This window comes from Tursiops truncatus, chromosome 6, assembly GCF_011762595.2.
Source record: "Tursiops truncatus isolate mTurTru1 chromosome 6, mTurTru1.mat.Y, whole genome shotgun sequence".
NCBI lineage: Eukaryota > Metazoa > Chordata > Mammalia > Artiodactyla > Delphinidae > Tursiops > Tursiops truncatus.
Window position 1 is genome coordinate 64,473,468 of NC_047039.1, and position 20,296 is coordinate 64,493,763.

Sequence of the window (20,296 nt, forward strand, 5' to 3'; positions counted from 1 at the left end):
TATCTTTTCATATCAGTTGAGCACACGCATTAACGTGACTACAGATGTAAATTCCAAAAGAACATACTAAAATCTAGACAAACTAAGACGGTGCTGTAATAAAGCTGAATTCCAAAGGCTGCTAAGCTTCAATTAACACTCAGGTGTGGACGATAGCGATCATTGCAAATTCTCTTCCACAGGTCATTCTGGTACCAATCAGATTTTAGAAACAGGACAAACTCTTCTGAAGTCCTAATTCTGTTGTATTTTTTTTTCCCACAGATGACAACCTTGAATCTACACATATCTGTTCATTTCTTATTGAAACACACGGATGGAAACCACTGCATTCATCAATCTTAATAATTTACTTCTAGAAGCAAAGTCAAACAAAAGCTGCTATCCATCTACACGCCCAACTGTTTCCTTCCTACGTGGCAGAAGTCAACTGCAATAGTGCACACTCTTCCTCCCCCAGGGCTTCGCATTGACTCTCTCTGCTGATTCTGGGTCGCCCTGGGCGCTTACGCTGGTGGCTCCAAAGCTGAACCTCATGAGGAGGTAGAGAGTGGCGCAGGCTTGGCTCCGGGCGACGTCCATGCTGCTGCCGCAGTGATGCAGCACTCGCTGACACAGGTCTGCGCACTGATCCACTTCCTCCTCAAACAGCAAGTCGCCGAACTAGGAGAGACACAGGGGCCATAAGACGTCACTTGGCACGATCGTACGCTTTCTGGACTGGATGCCTGTTGAAATATGGAAATGGCTGCTTGGACAAGCAAAAAGCCCACAAGAATTAATGCGCTGCTCCATACAGATGATGAGTTCCTTGAATCAGAAGATGAAGTGAAGCAACGGAGTCGACTTAAGATCTCATTATGAGCTGCTCAGCTAAAATCAGGGCTGTGTAATTAGCTGCACGGTTAGCCAGGCTGCCTTCCCTGCTGAAGTCCCAACTCTGAAGGAATTAGCCTGAGTTTACTGGGTTCCCTGGAAATTACTGGTGACTGAGAAAGAGCAAATGATAATGACGGGTGAGAGCAGAGGGATTCCACTTTATTTTCTTTTTCTTTCCCACCCACCCTCCACGGCCACGCTGCACGGCTTGCAGATCTTAGTTCCCCGACCAGGGATCGAACACGCACCCCTGCAGTGGAAGCGCAGAGTCTTAACCACTGGACCGCCAGGGAAAGTCCCGGGATTCCACTTTCTAAATGTAAAAGATCCCAGATAGAAGATATCAACCGAGATTTTCAATAAAGGGGGAGATAGGAATCTGCAATAGACTGTTTTACCTCAGGAAAATCTATATTCTTCAGGCTAGGAGAAATGTATTTCTAAACCTTCTGCATTTTATGACATGATATTTTGTAAGATTTACGAATGGGAGTCATGTATAGGAATTGAATCTCACTCAGATAAGGTACTAAAGAAAAAGGGTGAAAAACAAAGTTTGCTCAACTGATTTCCACTCTCATGTCTTCAGTGAGTGGCCATTTCAAATTTCTATAGTTGGGCCCACATTTCTAGTGTGAGAGGCACTGTTTTTCCTCTTTATGGTGAGTCCTGTAGAATCAGTGTATCTGCTTCCTTCCTAATGAGCCTTAAGACTTTTACCGTAGTGTCACTTAACACAGTGGTCTGTGGGTTTTGGTGCACCTGAAGCAAGAAACGTGAAGCTAGATTGATGAGAATCTTAACTCTTAATTAAGAGTAAGAAAGCAAGTGTCCCATGTTTACCTTGGCAATGAGAGCACGGAGTGTTGCAAAGCAGTGAGTCAGGTAGGTGGTGCTCTGATCACAGCTCAGAGAATTCACCAGGACCCTTAGCACGCCTCCCAGCAGGTTGTCTTTACAGTCCAGAGCCGAGCTTGCCTGGGGGAACAGAACAGCATCAATGAATCCCTGTGCTGTGCCCATGAACTGAGGGGGAAGACACAGGTGGGTGCTCTTGGCAATTCGCACAGGGATGCTGATGTTTCATCTCTCTCCGTCTATGATCTTAAGGGTTTGGGAAAGCACCCCGTATATCGTCCACTACCAGGCGAGCTGAAGACCTATTTCCACGTGACTTTATTCCAAAACTCCCGATTGATTTGGGATTTATGCCTAATTCTGGGCTGCTAAACCAAGTTATAAGGTACACCTTCCCCCAATCCTGGGCAACAGCTTTTGGAATGTTCTTTCCTTGTATACAAGGCACAGCTTTTCTTGTGGGCTTTCAAACCACAATTGTGGGCTTCCCATTACACTGGGGGCTGCTTGTGGCAGTGATGTTTCTAAATAGAAGCTTATTTATCAGCTGCAGCAGGACTAATGTCCCCAAGATCAATGATAAATAAGTTTCAGCTTCCTTTGAAAACTGTAAATACATTTTGAGGACTGGGGTTAAGAATATAGCACTCAAAGCAGTATTGTATAAAGATATAATCAACATGATGCCAAGTTTTTTTTTTTTTTTTTGCGGTACACGGGCCTCTCACTGTTGTGGCCTCTCCTGTTGCGGAGCACAGGCTCCAGAGGCGCAGGCTCAGCGGCCATGGCTCACGGGCCCAGCTGCTCCGCGGCATGTGGGATCTTCCTGGACCAGGGCACGAACCTGTGTCCCCTGCATCGGCAGGCGGACTCTCAACCACTGTGCCACCAGGGAAGCCCGATGCCAAGTATTTGATAACAAGTATTTATCAAAGGTACCATATACTTTTGGTCTTTATTTTTGTACAATAATCACTTTTTAAAAGATAACTTAAAAGTTGGATTACTAAGTTCAAATATGTTTCGACAATATTTCTTCTTCTAGCCCTCTAATAAATGATTTTTCATTGGAAACATGTAAGGACTCATTTTTCAGGTTAACTAAAAACCCATTATCACCTAGATGTCTTGAGAATTTCTGGAAGCATTCACTTAGAAAATGAAATTAGTATGGTGAATTGTATTACTATAAAATTCACATTGATATAACACTTTTCTACAGCAGGGATGGCAAATTCATGGTACAAATGATTTTTCTTCACTAATTTGTGTCCAAAACAGACATCATTAATCACACTTAGCACTCCTTTTACCTAGCCCAGTCATAATCTTAGCTCCCATACAGACATCAACTATAATTCAAATGGAGTTGACCTATCAAAAAAAAACCCCTACCACCCCTATTCTAGATACTGAACTGTAAGCCCACCACCCACATTATAAACTTTGCACATGTGCAGGCAGATTTAACTACGAGAGTCAGTCTTTCAAGCACCTAACTCTTTCCAAGCAAGCTTCAAGTCAATGAATCCAGAAGGATGTTTGGTAAGTATCGCTGGAATTTTTAAGGTGGACACTATTGTAAATGGTAAACTGCCCAATTTCATTTAAACAAAAAGCATTTCATATCTTGTTTATTTCTTTCACAATTTTCTATAAAGAATTCCTTATTAAATTCTAGTAAACATATTCACGTTGAATAGATCAGTTGTTTGTTGTCCTCACCTGGATAATGTTTTCCTGCATATCCAGGATGATTAAATTTGCTTCGGTAGCTAGATTGCCACTGATCAAGGCTTCTTGATCTAACTCTGCTTTTGTTCTAAGAAACAAAAAGAGGTCAAATTAAAGTGCCTATCAAATCTGGCCATTTCCCAGTGATGGTAATCTATATTCTAAGTGTAAAGAAATCTTCTGAAGAGTCAATCTTGAAGTGAAAACAAAGCAGCCGGTTACTGGTAACTAAGGAATATAGGTGCCTTCTGTAACTGGTGTCTGGTTAAAAAGGCTTTCTAGGTAAAGTCTCCAGGCCATCCCCATCCCCCCTACTATGAATAATGATAATTTAAAAAATAACAAAAAGGGTAAAAAAGCAATTATTGGTTATTACTAGCAATTAGGTCAGCCAATCAGATTGGTGCTTAAAGCTTCAGGGTCGGGCTTGCCTGGTGGCGCAGTGGTTGAGAGTCCACCTGCCGATGCAGGGGACACGGGTTCGTGCCCCGGTCCGGGAAGATCCCACATGCCGCGGAGTGGCTGGGCCCGTGAGCCATGGCTGCTGAGCCTGTGCGTCCGGAGCCTGTGCTCCACAACGGGAGAGGCCACAACAGTGAGAGGCCCGCGTACCGAAAAAAAAAAAAAAAAAAAAAGCTTCAGGGTCATTCTTGCGTTTCACCCATGAGAACCATCTCCTGATCTGAGCCAAGAAGCCTCGGCAACAAGCTAGAGGAGGTGAGACCGGGTGTGATGTGAATGTGGCTAATCGCGATGCTGCTTGATTCGGAAAGGATGATGTTTCAGAACTGGGTCAGGGAAGAGTCAGTGTCTTGACTTTCCAAAGACTGCCTTGGGGTTGCACAGTCAAGTATGGGCCTTTTGTCCTTTTCCAATGGGAAGCAAGGTTGCATTCCTGTGGGGCAGGCCATCTAACATCCTGCTGGACGTCAGTGATTATTACCCACGAGGGAATGGGAAATTACCTGGTGCTGCTTCTCTATTAGGTTCCTTTTTAAAGAATCAGAACATTTTATGCATTAATTTATCCATTCTCATAAAATCCAAGTGAAGATGGAAAGAGACATTTTGTATCTCCTGAATATAGTGGCCAGGAAAGGAAAGTGTGAAGAATTAACTTTCCCAAGATGTCCCAGTGGCCAACATGTTGCCATAGGGGTTGGGGCATCCTGATATGAGCTCAAAACTCTTGATCCAGGATCATCACTTAGCTGTGCTTGAGTCCCCTTCACCCAATGATGGGGGCATTGCTATGGCTTACATACCATCAAGGGCTCAGAATAAATATTTCCCTGCATAATTTTAATTTTTACTTTTGGTTGTGTTGGGTCTTTGCTGCTCTGTATGGGCTTTCTCTAGTTGTGGCGAGCGGGGGCAACTCTTCATTGCAGTGCACGGGCTTTTCATTGTGGTGGCTTCTCTTGTTGCAGAGCACGGACTCTAGGCATGCGGGCTTCAACAGTTGTGGCATGTGGGTTCAGTAGTTGTGGCTCGCAGGCTCTAGAGCGCAGGCTCAGTAGTTGTGGTGCACGGGCTTAGCTGCTCCTCGGCACATGGGATCTTCCCAGACAAGGGATCGAACTCGTGTCCCCTGCATTGGCAAGCGGATTCTTATCCGCTGCGCCACCAGGGAAGTCCCTTCCCTGCGTTTTAAATGTTTTCACTATGGAGAACAGCATGGAGGTTCCTTAAAAGACTAAAAATAGAACTACCATACAACCCAGCAATCCCACTACTGGGCATATACCCTGAGAAAACCATAATTCAAAAAGAGTCATGTACCACAATGTTCATTGCAGCTCTATTTACAATAGCCAGGACCTGGAAGCAACCTAGGTGTCCATCATCAGATGAATGGATAAAGAAGATCTGGCACATATATACAATGGGATATTAGCCATAAAAAGAAACAAAATTGAGTTATTTGTAGTGAGGTGGATGGACCTAGAGACTGTCATACAGAGTGAAGTAAGTCAGAAAGAGAAAAACAAATACCGTATGCTAACACATATATATGGAATCTAAAAAGAAAAAAAAAGGTCCTGAAGAACCTAGGGGAAGGATGGGAATAAAGACGCAGACCTACTAGAGAATGGACTTGAGGACATGGGGAGGGGGAAGGGTAAGCTGGGACAAAGTGAGAGAGTGGCACGGACATATATACACTATCAAACATAAAATAGATAGTTAGTGGGAAGCAGCCGTATAGCACAGGGAGATCAACTTGGTGCTTTGTGACCACCTAGAGGGGTGGGATAGGGAGGGTGGGAGGGAAGGAGATGCAAGAGGGAAGAGATATGGGAACATATGTATATGTATAACTGATTCACTTTGTTATAAAGCAGAAACTAACACACCATTGTAACGCAATTATACTCCAATAAAGATGTTAAAAAAATTTTTTTTAATTAAAAAAAAATGTTTTCACGCTTAGGATAGGCTCTGTGGTCCCAAGCTGCTCTACATTTTTTCCTCATTCTCCAAATGATAATATTTGTGTAAAATAAGTGAAGTTTAAAAGCTACTTTTTATTAATTTACTGGAGGTTTAGATTTAGAGCAAAGCTATCCAAAAGAAACACAATGGGGGCCACATGTGTCATTTTCTATTTTGTAGTAGCCACACCAGAAAAAGCCAAAAGAAACAGGTGAAATTAATGTTAATATATTTTATTTAACCCAATATATCAAAGAATAGTCCATGTGTAATCACAATAAAACTTACTAATGAGATATTTTACATTCTTTTATTTGTGCTACGTTCAAAATCTGGCATGTATTTTTCACTTATAGTACTACCTTGGCTATTGTACTGGACAGTGCAGATCTAGAGTGACCTAATCTGGATTTTTTTTTCCAAATTTTTAAATTGTGGTAAAATACACATAACACAAAATTTACCACCTTAACCATTTTTAAGTGTACAGTTAAGTACATTCATATTTGTTGGGCAACCATCACCACTACTAGTTTGATTTTTAAAAAGCCATTTTTTTTAAAACGATGGCTCTCAAATTTGACTACACAAGAAACACCCAGGGAGTTTCACCACATACTGATTTCTGAGTCCTGCTGCTGGAGATTCCAAGCTAACTGTCCTGGGGTACACCTGGGCACTGGGAGAGTGTGAAAGCTCCCCAGGTGATTTTAATGTACAGCCCAGGTTGAAAATGACTGCTCTAAAAGAAACAGAGCCAAAATAATTGAAAAGTGATCCGAAAGAAAAAAGGTGAAAGACACCACTATTATAATTACAGAAGTTTTCCAAATAGCTTAATTTAGCAGTTACAATTTTACTATGTTTTCTCTTTTTAAAAAATCACCCCTGAAGATGATCAGAGGAGAATCATTAGCTCTGATTATGAGCAGTCCATCCCGTAGCTCAGGGCTGAGACTTGACCTGGAGCGGTTTGGTGCACCCTGCATGGAAAGTCTCAGTATTGTGTTGTTTCTGCAGCAAAAGGGAAAGGTCTCCCCAAACATTCACTCACACAGCCCAGGCAAACATGCTTTGTTAAGCTCTTCTTTTAATCTCATGGCCTAACCACCCAAGCAGTTCTGTGGCAACTAACTACATACAATATTTCTTTAATTTTGGGGGGGCAGGGGGCGGGTTTCATTGCCTGAACTAGAACTTATGCACTCTCAGAACCAATATCTTATAAATCAGTTCAGGGAACTTAGAACAAGCATAAAATACCCAAACCAAATGGATATTGTTCATAAGACCAACAACTAGGCTGTGCAAGTAACACATACAATAAAAATATTTACCTCCTTAATGTTTTAAAATAAATTTGACTCCCAAAAGTCCCATAAGTGAGCCAGATTGATTCATTCTTGTGGTAACAACCAAGATAGTAACATATTTATTTACAAAACAACACTGCTACTCAAGTCTGCCCCATCTCCCATCCCTCCTTATGATGGGCGCTTTATACACCATGGGGATACCCTACCTATGCCTTGTCAAGTGTGTGTGTGTGTGGGGGGGGTGTCTTTAGCCATATAATGTTTTGCCAGTGAACCCTAGGATTCATTAGGCTACCTGTTGCTAAGAGGAGCAGCTGATATGTGCTATCTATTCAATTTCATTTTAGCACTCATATGTTCAAATTGTTGCACCTATAGCAATACGTATATAGCATATATTGCAATCCAAGCAGGATTTTTCTTCTTTCATTTCATTTTAGCATTGTTTTCTGATAATACATCATAATACAGATCCGTTGTAGGACACACAGCAAAGTATAAAAAGGAAAACATCACTTACACATATTCTCAACACCCAAAGAAAACCATGGTTAATGTTTTGGTAAATTTCCCTTCAGTCTTTTAAAAATGTATTTACTATGTGTAGCTGGAGGTTTAAGATTGTACTCTAAAAACAAGTTTCTGTTCTGCTTTGTTCACTTAACATTATATCATAAGCATTTCCCATATCATTAAAATGATTTGAAAACATTTAAATGCCAACCTAATATTTCATTACATATTTCCCTATTCTTAAGCATTAAGAATGTTCCCGTTTTTTTACAATTTTATGTAATGCTGACATAAATGTCCCTGAATATACATCTTTGTACACATTTCTGGAGTGTAAATATGGATTGAAATGATGTGGTCCTGGGTACCCTGTCCTGCCTCATTAGCGGCTTTTCTTAAGCTAGCTGAGATTGCTAAATATTAGTTTTCTTTAAATGCTTATCAGTGTGATACATGTTTAAGGGCTGGAAATCATAACTCTTTATACCTTTGATTATCCCGGGTCCCTGGATGAACTGAATTTACACAGATAATGATGTTTCATTTTCTTACCCTTGGAAGGATGTAGTTGTTTCAGTAATACAAGTAGCCTGGGAAAAATAGTTTTGAACTTTAGGTAAAAGTAGTACAAAGTTGCTGAGTGACTTACTTATCTAGCTTCTCATTAGCTTGCCGCCAATGTGTCTGCTCTTTCCTCCATCTCAAATTTTCATTTAGGCCTGGAAATCGGTCATTCCCTAGGAGTTAAGAAATGCACGACAGGAATTTGATTAGCAGTAGCAAGATAACCAGAAGTTCCGTAACAAGCTCAACTGAGAGGACTCAGCATCACTCCTCTGGCTAATAAGAATCCATGCTGGGTGCTGGTGGGAGACGAAGCCCACAGCCAAGTCTGGGCTGACCTGCTCTTTGATTGACAGGCTAGAGCTTAGAAGAACACCTGCCCTTCTGGAGTGTCAGCAAGCACATTTCTCATGAACACAGGGTTCCGGTGAAATTGGGGGTTCTCCCTGAATTATTGAAAAGGCGAGTGTTTGTGTTGAAAGAGGGTGTCCAACCACCACTGAAAAAGCTCGTCTCCTTCCAAGTTCCCTACCATGGTGTCCCACTGCTAGAAGGAGCTGTCACTCTGCTTTTCTTGAGCACAGTGAATAAGGGTGCTTATTCACTGAGGGTGCCTGAACACTTCACTCTATCCTACAGAGAAGAGCTCAGCTTTTTGGAGATCATTCCTAATGTGGTGAGATCCCTGAAGGACTGGCACACTCTGAGACCGTTGCGAGGATTGGATCCATTCTAATAGTGCCCTGCATGATTTGAGAAGATGTTCTTGGAACCAGAACTATCCAGTAGAACTATCTACATAGACTATTCAAATATCCCGGGGGGAAGTGTCAGCCTTGAGGGAGACACCATTAATCTCATCCTATGACTCACATTCTCGGACGGGACCTTTTACCACCACCAAGTTTGAAACAGAAGATGCCATTTGAGGACATTTCCAGGGTTCTTGTGATCTCAGGAAAGGAGCTTTCCCTTAGAGGAATGGGGCTACCATCACATACATCTTGCACAGAATCCCAGAAGCTGCTTGTCTCTATTACCATAACATCTTAAGAAAGTGATGGTGTCCACTCATCATGTGGGGAGGACACTCCTTCCCACAAAGGGTACAAAGCTCTGCTGACAGCAGGGAAGGGCCGATCCAACACACCTGGAGCCCGGCAGCGCCGCATCATCTCCCCTCTGGCCCCTTCCCCACGGAGCAAAGCCTCTTCCAGCCTGGCCTTGACATCCCTCGACTTCTGCAGAACTTGGGTACTGACTTTGTCAGAACTCTGTTTTCCCTGGATCGGACAGAAGCAGAAGGACATTAAGTTTGGTTAGATCTCTGTTCAAGGGGAGAATCCTAAAGACAGAACACTTCATGGTGACATCAGCCAGTTTGGACATGTGCTACACAGACACGCCCTGAAGGCTGAAATCCTGTTAACGGGAATGAGGTTCTCTCTGCAGAAGGAAGAGATTCTTTGCCGGTGGAATTATCATAGCTAGATAGGTTATGGATATACAAATAGGCTATGGACTTTAATACAGAAATAAGACAAAGTTAAGGAGGCCCCCACTGCCCAAACAGAGGGGAACAGTGACAAGACAAGATAGAACTTGAGCAATACCTTGTATTCAAAACATGAGACACAGATGAAAAGGAGATCTAAAATCCTGTTTAGTTGCATTGATGGCAGGTCAGCAATCCACTTCCTAAGGAGGCTCTGATCGGCATTTTTCATGATCCAGAGGAAGCAAATCATGAGGTTTCGGGTCGTGTCGGCATTCAGCATGTTGTACTGCTTGTAGGGCTGAAAGCAGGCAGATTGGGAGATCGAAGTAGGGCAAGAGGCCGAGCAGCTGACACATTGAAAGGGATGCTATTTCCTAAGACGCAGTAATGGTACTTTTCCTTGACGGGGATGTTTCCGGGAGCTCTGCCCTCCTCCAGCCGGGGAGGCCATGTTCTTTTGAGCTGGGCGACTCTGCAAAGGGGCTGGCCCGGGGCAGTATTCTAACCAGGCTTTCAGCCAGGGCACCCTCTGTTTCAGGAGCAGTGTGGTCTGGTGGTCTGCCCTGGACCTTGACCATGCCCTCCCCCAACCCAATCTCAGTGATAACACAGGGCCTTCCCAGCTGTGAGATCTTCAAGTATTATATTTCTCCTTCAAGCTGGCGACTGCAGGGTTGGACTTATAGCAGAGAACTACCCTGGCTGGTTTCCCGAAATACCCTAACTGTTCCAGATTTAGCTTCTTTGTCAGAGTCCAAAGTATAAGGGTCGTGAACTGCTCAGCAGATTAATCAAGTGCATAATTCAGCGGAGGCCTCTGTAATGGGACTTTAACCACAATTTATGCTCTCCTGCGGGGGGGGGAGGTGTAGGGGCTCAGGCTGTTTGCTTTCATACTTTGGCTGCAGTGTTCATTTCAGAGTGCTGAGCACACTTTCTGTCACTCATCCAATCAACACAAAGGATAATATGTGATTCACGTGGCATAGCTAACATCCAACGGAATGTAGTGGTGAAGCTGCAGTGAGGTATTAGTTCGTATGTGAGGGGAATGGTAGGTCTGGATGGGAATGATAGGGCTTACGAAATTACTTTAGTTTTTCTGAGTCTGGCCACAAGAAGTGAAATCTTTAGATGTATTGAGTATACACACAATATTCTAACTTCATAGGAAATAACTTCTAAGAGGTGAAGGTTCTTGGGCTTTTGAGTTTCTCTGTTGGAGACAACAATGTAAAAGGCACACACCACCTCAGGCAGCTAACTTTGGTAAGAAGGTAGGAAGGTGGAGGAGGTCATAAAGCACACCATATTTATTCAACTGTAGGATGACTGATGTCAACTCTCCAGTGTTTCTTTTCTCTTTTTTCACCTCCTGTCCTTCAACTCTCATGGGGGTGTGTGGGGAATGGGGGAGTGCTGGAGGGAAGAGAAGAAAGTCACCCAGCAAAGCAGAATTAGGTTGAGAGGCTGCCTTCCCGGGAAAGAACTGAGCTGAGTTCTCTGCAGATATGAACGCTACACTGAAATGCAAAGTTAAATTAAGCTGGAGGATGCAGCACTGTCTTGACAAAAGGATTGTCAGAGCTCAGCAAGGAACAGAGGTAGATCCCACCTCAAGTGAATCAGAGGTTGTATTCCTGCACGAGCCCCTCTTCAAGCCCATAGCGTCTGTGCAAAAGAACAGAGCCAAACAACTCTGCTTAGGCTCTCTGGGGACCTAGAAAAGCTGAAGAAGCTTAAGACACACCCTACCAAGTGACCGGCCTCCTTCAGTCTTTTTTTTTAAGGCAGACACAGAATGAATAATATACGCATAGAATAAACACAGTGCCAGCCTCCCACCTGAGGGAGCCTAGGTTTGATCTCCTTTGCAATATCTCAGGTTTTCCAAGTTCACCTTTCTTGGTTTTCTGAGCCTTGAACTTGGCACCACTGAAACTGCCTGAATTTGATCTGTGAGTCTCTTGCTGTTGCCAGGACGCTGCCTGACTGTGTGCTGCCTCACCTGTGCCATTTCCCTTTCCAACTGCTAGCCTCACAATGATTCCTCCTGGCGTCAAGCAATGAGGCAGAAATCTCACTGCCTGCTCTATGCTGGGTTCTGGTGGGTGAATTTAGGAACAAGCCCATTAAAGGATGGGAAAAGACACAAAATGAAAAATAAACGGGAGAAATTGTGCACCAACATACCAGGGAAGACAGCATTGTTCCACTTGTCTTCAAAGTAAAATTCCCAGCTATGGCTAGTGCCACATTCTGGTTAATTGCACTGGTCCCTTCTTGCTCTTCATCTGAGCCATTGGTACGATTTTTTCCACTGCGGGCATCTGCAGCTGCAATTAAAATACTATTGGTCTTACCATATGATCCAGCAATCATGTTCCTCGGTATTTACCCAAAGGACTTGAACACTTATGTCCACACAAAAATCTGCACATGGCTGCTTATAGCAGCTTTATTCGTAATTGCCACAACTTGGAAGCAACCAAGATGTCCTCCAGTAGGTAAATGGGTGAATAAACTGTGGCACATCCGGACAATGTGCTAGAAAGAAACGAGCTGTTAAGCCATGAAAAGGCGAGGAGGAAACTTAAACGCATATTAATAAGTGAAAGAAGCCCATCTGAAAAGGCTACATACTGTGTGATTCCAACTACACGACATACTGGAAAAGGCAAGACTATAGAGACAGTAAGAAGTTCAGTGGTTGCCAGGGGTTGGGGGAAGGGAGGGATGAATAGGCAGAGCACAGAAGAATTTTAGGGCAGAGAAACTAATTTGTATGATACTACAATGCTGGATACATATCATTATACATTTGTCCAAACCCTCAGAATGTACAACACCGAGTGAAAGCTAATGTAAATTATGAATTTGGGGTGATTACGATGTCTCAATGTAGGTTTATCTATTGTAACAAATGCACCCCTCTGGCGGGGGATGCTGGTAATGGGGAGGCTGTGCATGTGTGCAGGCAGGGGGTGTATGGGAAACCTCTGGACCTTCCTCTCAATTTTGCTATAAACCCAAAACTGCTCTAAAAAATAAAGTCTTAAAAAAATCTTTCTTGCCATCAAGCCAAAGATGGTATTACCCTATGTTCCCTACCCACTGCCCCATGTGTGACTGACACTTAGTTACTAAGGTCAGCACAGTCATTTTAAACCTGAAATTTAGCATTATTTATCTGCTACAGGAAAATAGCATCTATTTATCACCTGTTTATTCCTGTTTAGCATCTATAGGAAAAAGTAGGCAGTCTAATAAAAGAGAGAACATGTCCAGCACAAGATTAGGCTAGAAGTTAATTTTTCAAACTGAAAAAAAATTTCAAAGCTTTCATAACACTTTTCTATAATATGATATTTTTACTTCATTCGTATATTTCAAATAATGACCAAATAGAAAGGAACCTATAATCACAGAATTAAACAGTACCTTATAGAATAACAAGCTATTATCACAAATTCAGCAATAATTTATTAAAATTTGAATGTTTGAAATAAATGTTAATTTATTGTATCCATGTAATATAGATGTATCTATATTTATACATAGGTCTAGATGTATGCAAACAAAATAAGGACCCACCATTTAAAAGGCTCGTTTTAAGACCATTATGAATCATACACACAGAAAGTATTATATTTGTTTAAGCAGTTCTGAGAAAAGTGTGTTAAAACACGTATGACTGATCCATTAAAAACCTGTAATTTTATTAGACCTGTCAACATGATAGTATTTTGACTTTCAATTTTTCATAAAAACTAGTGTCAACAGTATTTTCACCTGCCAAACTTAAAAAACAGAACTCAATTTTTAAAAATAATAATTCACTGTTGTTTTTAAGTCAGTTGAGTTTTTAAACACATGGTGAAATGAAGAGATGTGGCAATTATTCAAGACCTGATAACTTTATCAGGATTAATGTGAGCATACGTTCTCATTTCCCCTAAATGTGCACAGGGTCATGGTTACAAGACAAGGAGAGGAGAGGATAGAAACATTTGCTGCCAAAATGCTTTTATAGAAGTTCTCTCATTTCATCTTTATCACAACCCTAAGATATAGGCATTGTTATCACATGTTTACAACCGAGGAACGGAAGGGAAGGCATTAAAAGGCTGAGGAACTTTCCAAAGGTCATATATAGTAATAAATAGGCTGGAATTTGAATTCAGTTGTATCTTTTTAAAAAAATATACTGTATTCTTATTAGTATCAATCGAAAGATTTCATATGTAACAGATGCACTATATTACCTCTAATAATAGAATACTTATACTGTTTTCCCACTTGTCAGCTACATCATGACTATAAAGTTCAGTGCACACGTAAAGAAACCATTGAGACTTAAAAGGCTCAAAGACCAAGTGCTGAAAAGTTTTGATCCCAAGTCACTGATTTGGAAAATTCTAATCAACAAGGAAGCTTAGGATAATGCATGCTAATGTGATTCCCTGCTTTGGGAACAAACAAATCACAGGTCTTCAAGTGAAGCTTTCTTGAAAGGTCCAGGCAAAATCCTAGAAATGGTCTGCAAGTCACCTGCCATGCTCTGAATCGCATCTTTAAATCTTGAAAACAACTCTGCTCTCCGTTTGCCCTCCAGTCAGGCACTGCTACAGGAAGCTCCACGCACCTCACCCTGCAGCCGGCTCATCTCTTGTGCCAACCTTGCTTCTGTAATTTCCCTGCCCATTTTTTTCCTCATTCTATGAGCTAAAGAATTGTCACCACAAGGATTTTAGAAATAATTTAGTCACATAGGACACTTTGCATTTGCAGGAAGCAAGAAAACACGGATGGTTCTAAGATTCCGAGCATCATTGCTTCCAAGGATACTGGGCTCAATAAGCGTTCCTTGGGATCCTTCCTCGGTTGAGAGAACAAGCAAGGTAATGTTTAAGAACTTCCCTTTGCTGAGGAAAAAGCAAGAACCACTCTGAAGTGGCCAGAATTGTGTGTGTGTGAGTGTGTGTTGTGGGGAGGGTAGGCAGATGGGCTTGTCTTTCTAAGGTCTCAGGTAAGATGCTCTTTTTTGGGAGAGGGTCGTTTTGTTTGTCTACATTCCCTAATCCACACAGTAACATGCAAATAAACCCAGGAGGTACACAAAGGCCTTTCAGACAATCTATCCTTTCCTCTTGTGGCCAAGTGGGAGATACTGACTTTCAACCTTAGAATGAGCCTCTTAGTGCCAAGGGCAAAATTCCTCTGCCGCGGCAGAATCTCCTAAGCGTGTCAGACACAATGCCTTTTTTTTTTTTTTGCATGGTACAAGTGTTTAGACTCATTTGAGTCTGCTTCTTTCCTTCAAAGCTCATAAAAGAAAAAAAAGAAAAAAGGAACAACTTTATTTCAAGGCATTAGAGCACGGATCTCCAAAAGAAATAATTCTGTTATTATCTTATCCTTTGTGGTGTATGGTCTATAATGTTCATCATATACCAGCAGACCAACGAGTGAATGAATAAACAAACAATTTCTAAATGAAAAACATATACAGGTCTATGTGCCTTAAAAAAAAATACACTCGTTGGGGCCTATGTTAAAAAAGTCGGTGTTGGGAATTGCTCACACAAGCATGTCAACACTGGAGCTAGTAACAGAAACCTCATTTCAGTGGGGCATTTGGCAAGCGCTCCCAACAATCAAAAGAAGGAAACAGAAGGCATTGTTACCTGTAAAGTCACAGAGCTGAGGCAAAGCATCCAAAATGATACCAACCAAAGGCAGGTAGAGGGCAGCAACTTTGACCTTCACCTCCGGTTTGACACAACGCGGGTCCAGGTCGTGAGAACTGAGCAGGCTGTGGATGGCACTGACAGCTTTCCTTTGCACTTTGCTGATCCTATTGGCACCACACAAAAAGCCAAAGGTTAGAGTGAAGCGAGGTTGACCAGAATGCTCCTAAACAATGGGGTGACGACGTGAAAACCAAGCAAAGCAGGGTAGAGGCCTACAGAATCCAGAGACAAACTGCCTGTGTTCTAGTCCTGGCTCTGCTGTTAGCATGATGTTTAAAGTTCACCATGTTGTAGAACCAGTACTTCATTCCTTTTTATTGTTGAATAATATTCCATTGCATAGTCAGATCACATTTTATTTATGCATTCATCAACTGATGGACATTTGGGTTGTTTCTATTTTTGGGCTATTATGAATTATGAATGCTGCTATGAATATTTGTGTGTAAGTTTTTGTGTGGTTATAGGTTTTTTATTTCTCTTGGGTATCTACCTGAGGGTGGAATTACTGGATCATCTGGTAACTCTATATTTAACCTTTAGAGGAACCACCAAACTGTTCTCAACAGTGGCTACATCACTTTACATTCCCACTAGCAGTATAGGAAGGTTCTATTTTCTCTTTGTCAACACTTGTTATTATCTATCTTTTGTATTACAGCCATCCTAGTGGGTATGAAGGTGCTAGGAACTGAATGTTTGTGACCTGCCTCCCAAATTCATATGTTGAAACCTAAGCCCTAATGTGATGGTGTTTGGAGGTGGGGCCTTTGGGAGGGCTTTAGGTCATGACAGCAGAGCCCTCATGAATGAGATTAGTGCCTTTATAAAAGAGACCCCAGAGAGCTCCCTTGCCCCCTTCTGCCATGGGGGTGACACAGCAAGAAGATGGCCATCTGTGAACTAGGGCGTGGGTCCTCACAAGACACTGAATCTGCCAGCTCTTGATCTTGAACTTCCCAGCCTCCAGAACTGTGAGAAATAAATTTCTGTGGTTTATAAGCCACCTATTCTAAAAATATTCTATGATATTTTTGTTATAGCAGCCGAAAGGAACTAAGACAGAAGGGGTATTTAACTAGTTTTGATATACATTTCCCTGATGGCTAATTACGTTGAAAACCTTTTCACGTACTTCTTGGTCACAGCTTCGTTGGAGAAATGTCTATTCTGATCCTTTGCCCTTTAAAAAACTGAGTTATTTGTTCTTTTATTATTGAGTTGTAAGATTTTAAAAATATATTTTAGATACAAATCCCTTATTAGATCTATGATTTGCAAATATTTTCTCCCATTCTGTTTGGTGTCTTTTCACTTTCTTAATGATGTCCTATAAAGCATAGACGTTTCCATTTTAATGAAGTCTAACTTATCTCTTTTGCTGGGTGTATTTTTTATGTCAGATCTAAGAAACTACTGCCTAATCAAATTTCATGAAGATTACCCTTAAGATTTCATCTAAGAGTTTTATAGTTTTAACACTTACAATTAGGTCTTTCATCCATTTTGAGTTAACTTTTGTATATGGTGTGAGATAGGGGTCCAACTTCATTCTTTTGGATGTGGATATCCAGTTTTCCCAGCACCATTTGTTGAAAACACTATTTTTTTGCCATTGATTTTTTTCGCACTCTTGTTGAAAAATCAGTTGACTATAAATATAAGGATTCATTTATAGACTCAATTCAATTTCGTTAATTTACACAGATCTATCTTTATGTCAGAACCACACAGTCTTGACTACTTTTGCTTTGTAGAAGTTTTGAAATTGGGACATGTGAGTCCTCCAATTTTGTTCTTCTTTTGCAAGATTGTTTTGGCTATATTGGAGTCCCTCGAATTTCCACATGAATTTTAGTATCAGCCTGTCAATTTCTGTAAGGGCCAGCTGGAATGTTGAGAGGAATTACACTGAATTTGTAGATCAATTTAGGGAGTATTGCCATCTTAACAATATTAAATTTTCTGATCCATGAATACGTCATGCCTCTTGATTTATTTAGATCTATTTCTTTCTAAAGTGTTTTGTAGTTTTCATTGTACAAGTCTTGTACTTCTTTTGTTAAATTTATTCCTAAGAATTTTACTCTTTTGATGCTACTTTAAGTGGAATTTTTCTTTTAATTTCATATTGTTCATTTCAGGAGTATAGAAATACAGTTAGTTTTTGTATATTGATCTTATACCCTGCAACCCTGCTGAACTCACTTATTACCCTTTTTTTTTTTTAACAGTAGGTCCTTGGTGGTTATTTTAAATATAGCAGTATGTACATGTCAATCCCAAACTCCCAGTCTATCCCTCCCTCCCACCCTTCCCCCCGGTAACCATAAGTTCATTCTCTAAGTCCGTGAGTCGCTTATTACATTTAATAGTTCTTTTAGTGGGTTCTTTAGGATTTTCTATAAACAAATCATGTCATCTGTGAATAGAGATAGCTTTACTTCTTCCTTTCTGATATGGATGCCTTTTATTTCATTTTTTTGTCTAACTTCTCTGAGTAGAACTTCCAGTACAATGTTGAATAGAAGAAGCAAGAGTAGACATTGTCTTGCTCCTGACCTTAGAAAGAAAGTATTCAGTTTTTCACCAATAAGTATGATGTTAGCTGTGGGTTTTTCACAGATGCCTTTATCAGGTTGGGGAAATTCTCATATATTCCTAAAGGGTGTGTGAAGTGTCTTTTTTCAGGAAGAGTTAACGGATTTTGTCAAATGCTTTTTTTCAAACTTTTAATTTTATATTGGAGTATAGTTGATTAACAATGTTGTGATAGTTTCAGGTGTACAGCAAAGTGATTCAGTTATACTTATACATGTATGTCTATTCTTTTTCAACTTCTTTTCCCATTTAGGTTGTTACATAATATTGAGCAGAGTTCCCTGTGCTATATAGTAGGTCCTTGTTGGTTATCCATTTTAAATATAGCAGTGTGTACATGTCAATCCCAAACTCCCCAGCTATCCCTTCCCCCAACCCTTCCCCCCTAGTAACCACAAGTTGGTTCTCTAAGTCTGGGAGTCTGTTTCTGTTTTGTAAATAAGTTCATTTGTATCATTTCTTTTTAGATTTTGCATATAAGCGATATCATACGATATTTCTCTTTCTCTGTCTGACTTACTTCACTCAGTATTTATTCACCTATTGAGATGACTGAGTGGGTTTTATCCTTTATTCTCCTCATATAATGTATTGCATCAATTGATTTTCAGATGCTAAACCAATCTTGCATTCCTGGGATAAATCCTACCTAGCCATGGTGTACAATCCTTTTTATATGTTGTTGGGTGCGGTCTGCCAGTATTTTTTGAGGATATTTATATCAATATTCATATTTGTCTGCGGTTCTCTCCTGATGTCTTTGTCTGCTTTTGCCATCAGGGTAATGCTGCTTTTATAGGATGAGCTGGGACTGATGAGCTGGTGTTCTCTCCTCTTCTATTTTTTTGGAAGAGTGTGTGAAGGATTGGAATTAATTCTTTAAACATTTGATAGCGTAACACAAAGATGCTAGATAATTTCCACATTCTGGAAAACCACTACGGATTTAATGATATGTGGATGTTTGTGGCTACCCCCAGGTAAGGGGGGCTCCAGAGAGATCCATTAGAAACTAGACCTGTGGCTCCTTTTCAGGAGTTCAGGTACTGAGATGTGTCCCACTGGCCTTGCGCCTCATATGGGCAGGTGTTGGTGAGTCTACTAATTACATTGGCAGCAAAAGGAAGTACTGATCAAAAGGAAATATTGTCAAAGGATAAGATGTTTCTGAGATTTTCACCCACATGGTAAAGTCCGTGATGGTATTTTTAATGACTCTCCAGGAGAGTAACTGACAACACCGCGATCAGGGATTACTGTGTCGCCAAAGGAGTGGCACTCTTAATTAGTTTCCTCTGGGTGGGGGGTAGAAAAGGTACCTTGTGTGTATTTGTGTGTGTGTACACGTGTGAAGAATGTACCTACCTGATTGAACATAATCACATCATGGCTTCTGAACATACTCTACTCTGTTGCTAGTATTTAAAATAACAGCAACAATTTTAGGAGGAATCAAAACAGATGTAAAGGCTGTTTCCTTAGACATTTCACTAGAAGAGAAATGGAAAATAGAAAGTACCGTTTATGTAAATACTAAAGAGCACTTTTAGAAATCACGTGAATCCATGCTATTAAAGGACAATTAAGACAAAGCGTGTGTGTGTGTGTGTGTGTGTGTGTGTGTGTGTGTGTGTGTGTGTATGAAGGCAGTTTTCTTTGTGCATAAGCCTCCTTCTCAGCGCCTTTCAGCATATTTGTCAGGGCACTTTGTGTTGCTGTGGAAATTTATGTTAGCTACAGAGTAGAAAGTTCTATTGAGAAAACTGAGAGGAGTTTAGTTAGGGTTGAGAGAAGACGATGAAATTGAAGCCTTGGAAAATGAAGCTCTCTAAGGATACACTTGACACCTGAATTTCTGGAAGGAGGCAGAATTCTGAGCTAAGAACATCAGACTTCCCACAACGACCTGCTGGGCGACAGAGACCTACATTCACTTAGGCAATATCAGGATGGGCAAAGCACTTAGGACACATTTGTTATTGAAGTTACACAATCTTGCGCTCCTGCAATTGTTTCATACAAGGATGTCCTGTTTTTGCCACAAAATTATAAGCACTCCGAGAGAACCTGAGAGTTTCCAATCAGACAAGAATCTATAACATACAGCCATGCTGCCGTTAGTCAGCGTGCTCTATTCCAGTGTC

At 41.1% G+C, this 20,296-nt stretch overlaps 1 protein-coding gene across 2 annotated transcripts in view; it reads right to left on the minus strand.

Annotated features, from left to right (window-relative positions):
• DOCK8 (dedicator of cytokinesis 8) overlaps window positions 1-20,296 on the minus strand; it is a 220,828-nt gene that overhangs the window by 31,207 nt on the left and 169,325 nt on the right. For both annotated transcript variants that reach the window (XM_019934742.3, XM_019934743.3), the window contains 8 exons: window positions 15,486-15,655; window positions 11,992-12,134; window positions 9,914-10,096; window positions 9,451-9,583; window positions 8,386-8,473; window positions 3,463-3,559; window positions 1,723-1,857; window positions 511-663 (listed from right to left, as the gene is read on the minus strand). In XM_019934742.3, the coding sequence (XP_019790301.1) occupies window positions 511-663; window positions 1,723-1,857; window positions 3,463-3,559; window positions 8,386-8,473; window positions 9,451-9,583; window positions 9,914-10,096; window positions 11,992-12,134; window positions 15,486-15,655 (1,102 nt within the window). The remainder of the gene's footprint in view (window positions 1-510; window positions 664-1,722; window positions 1,858-3,462; window positions 3,560-8,385; window positions 8,474-9,450; window positions 9,584-9,913; window positions 10,097-11,991; window positions 12,135-15,485; window positions 15,656-20,296) is intronic.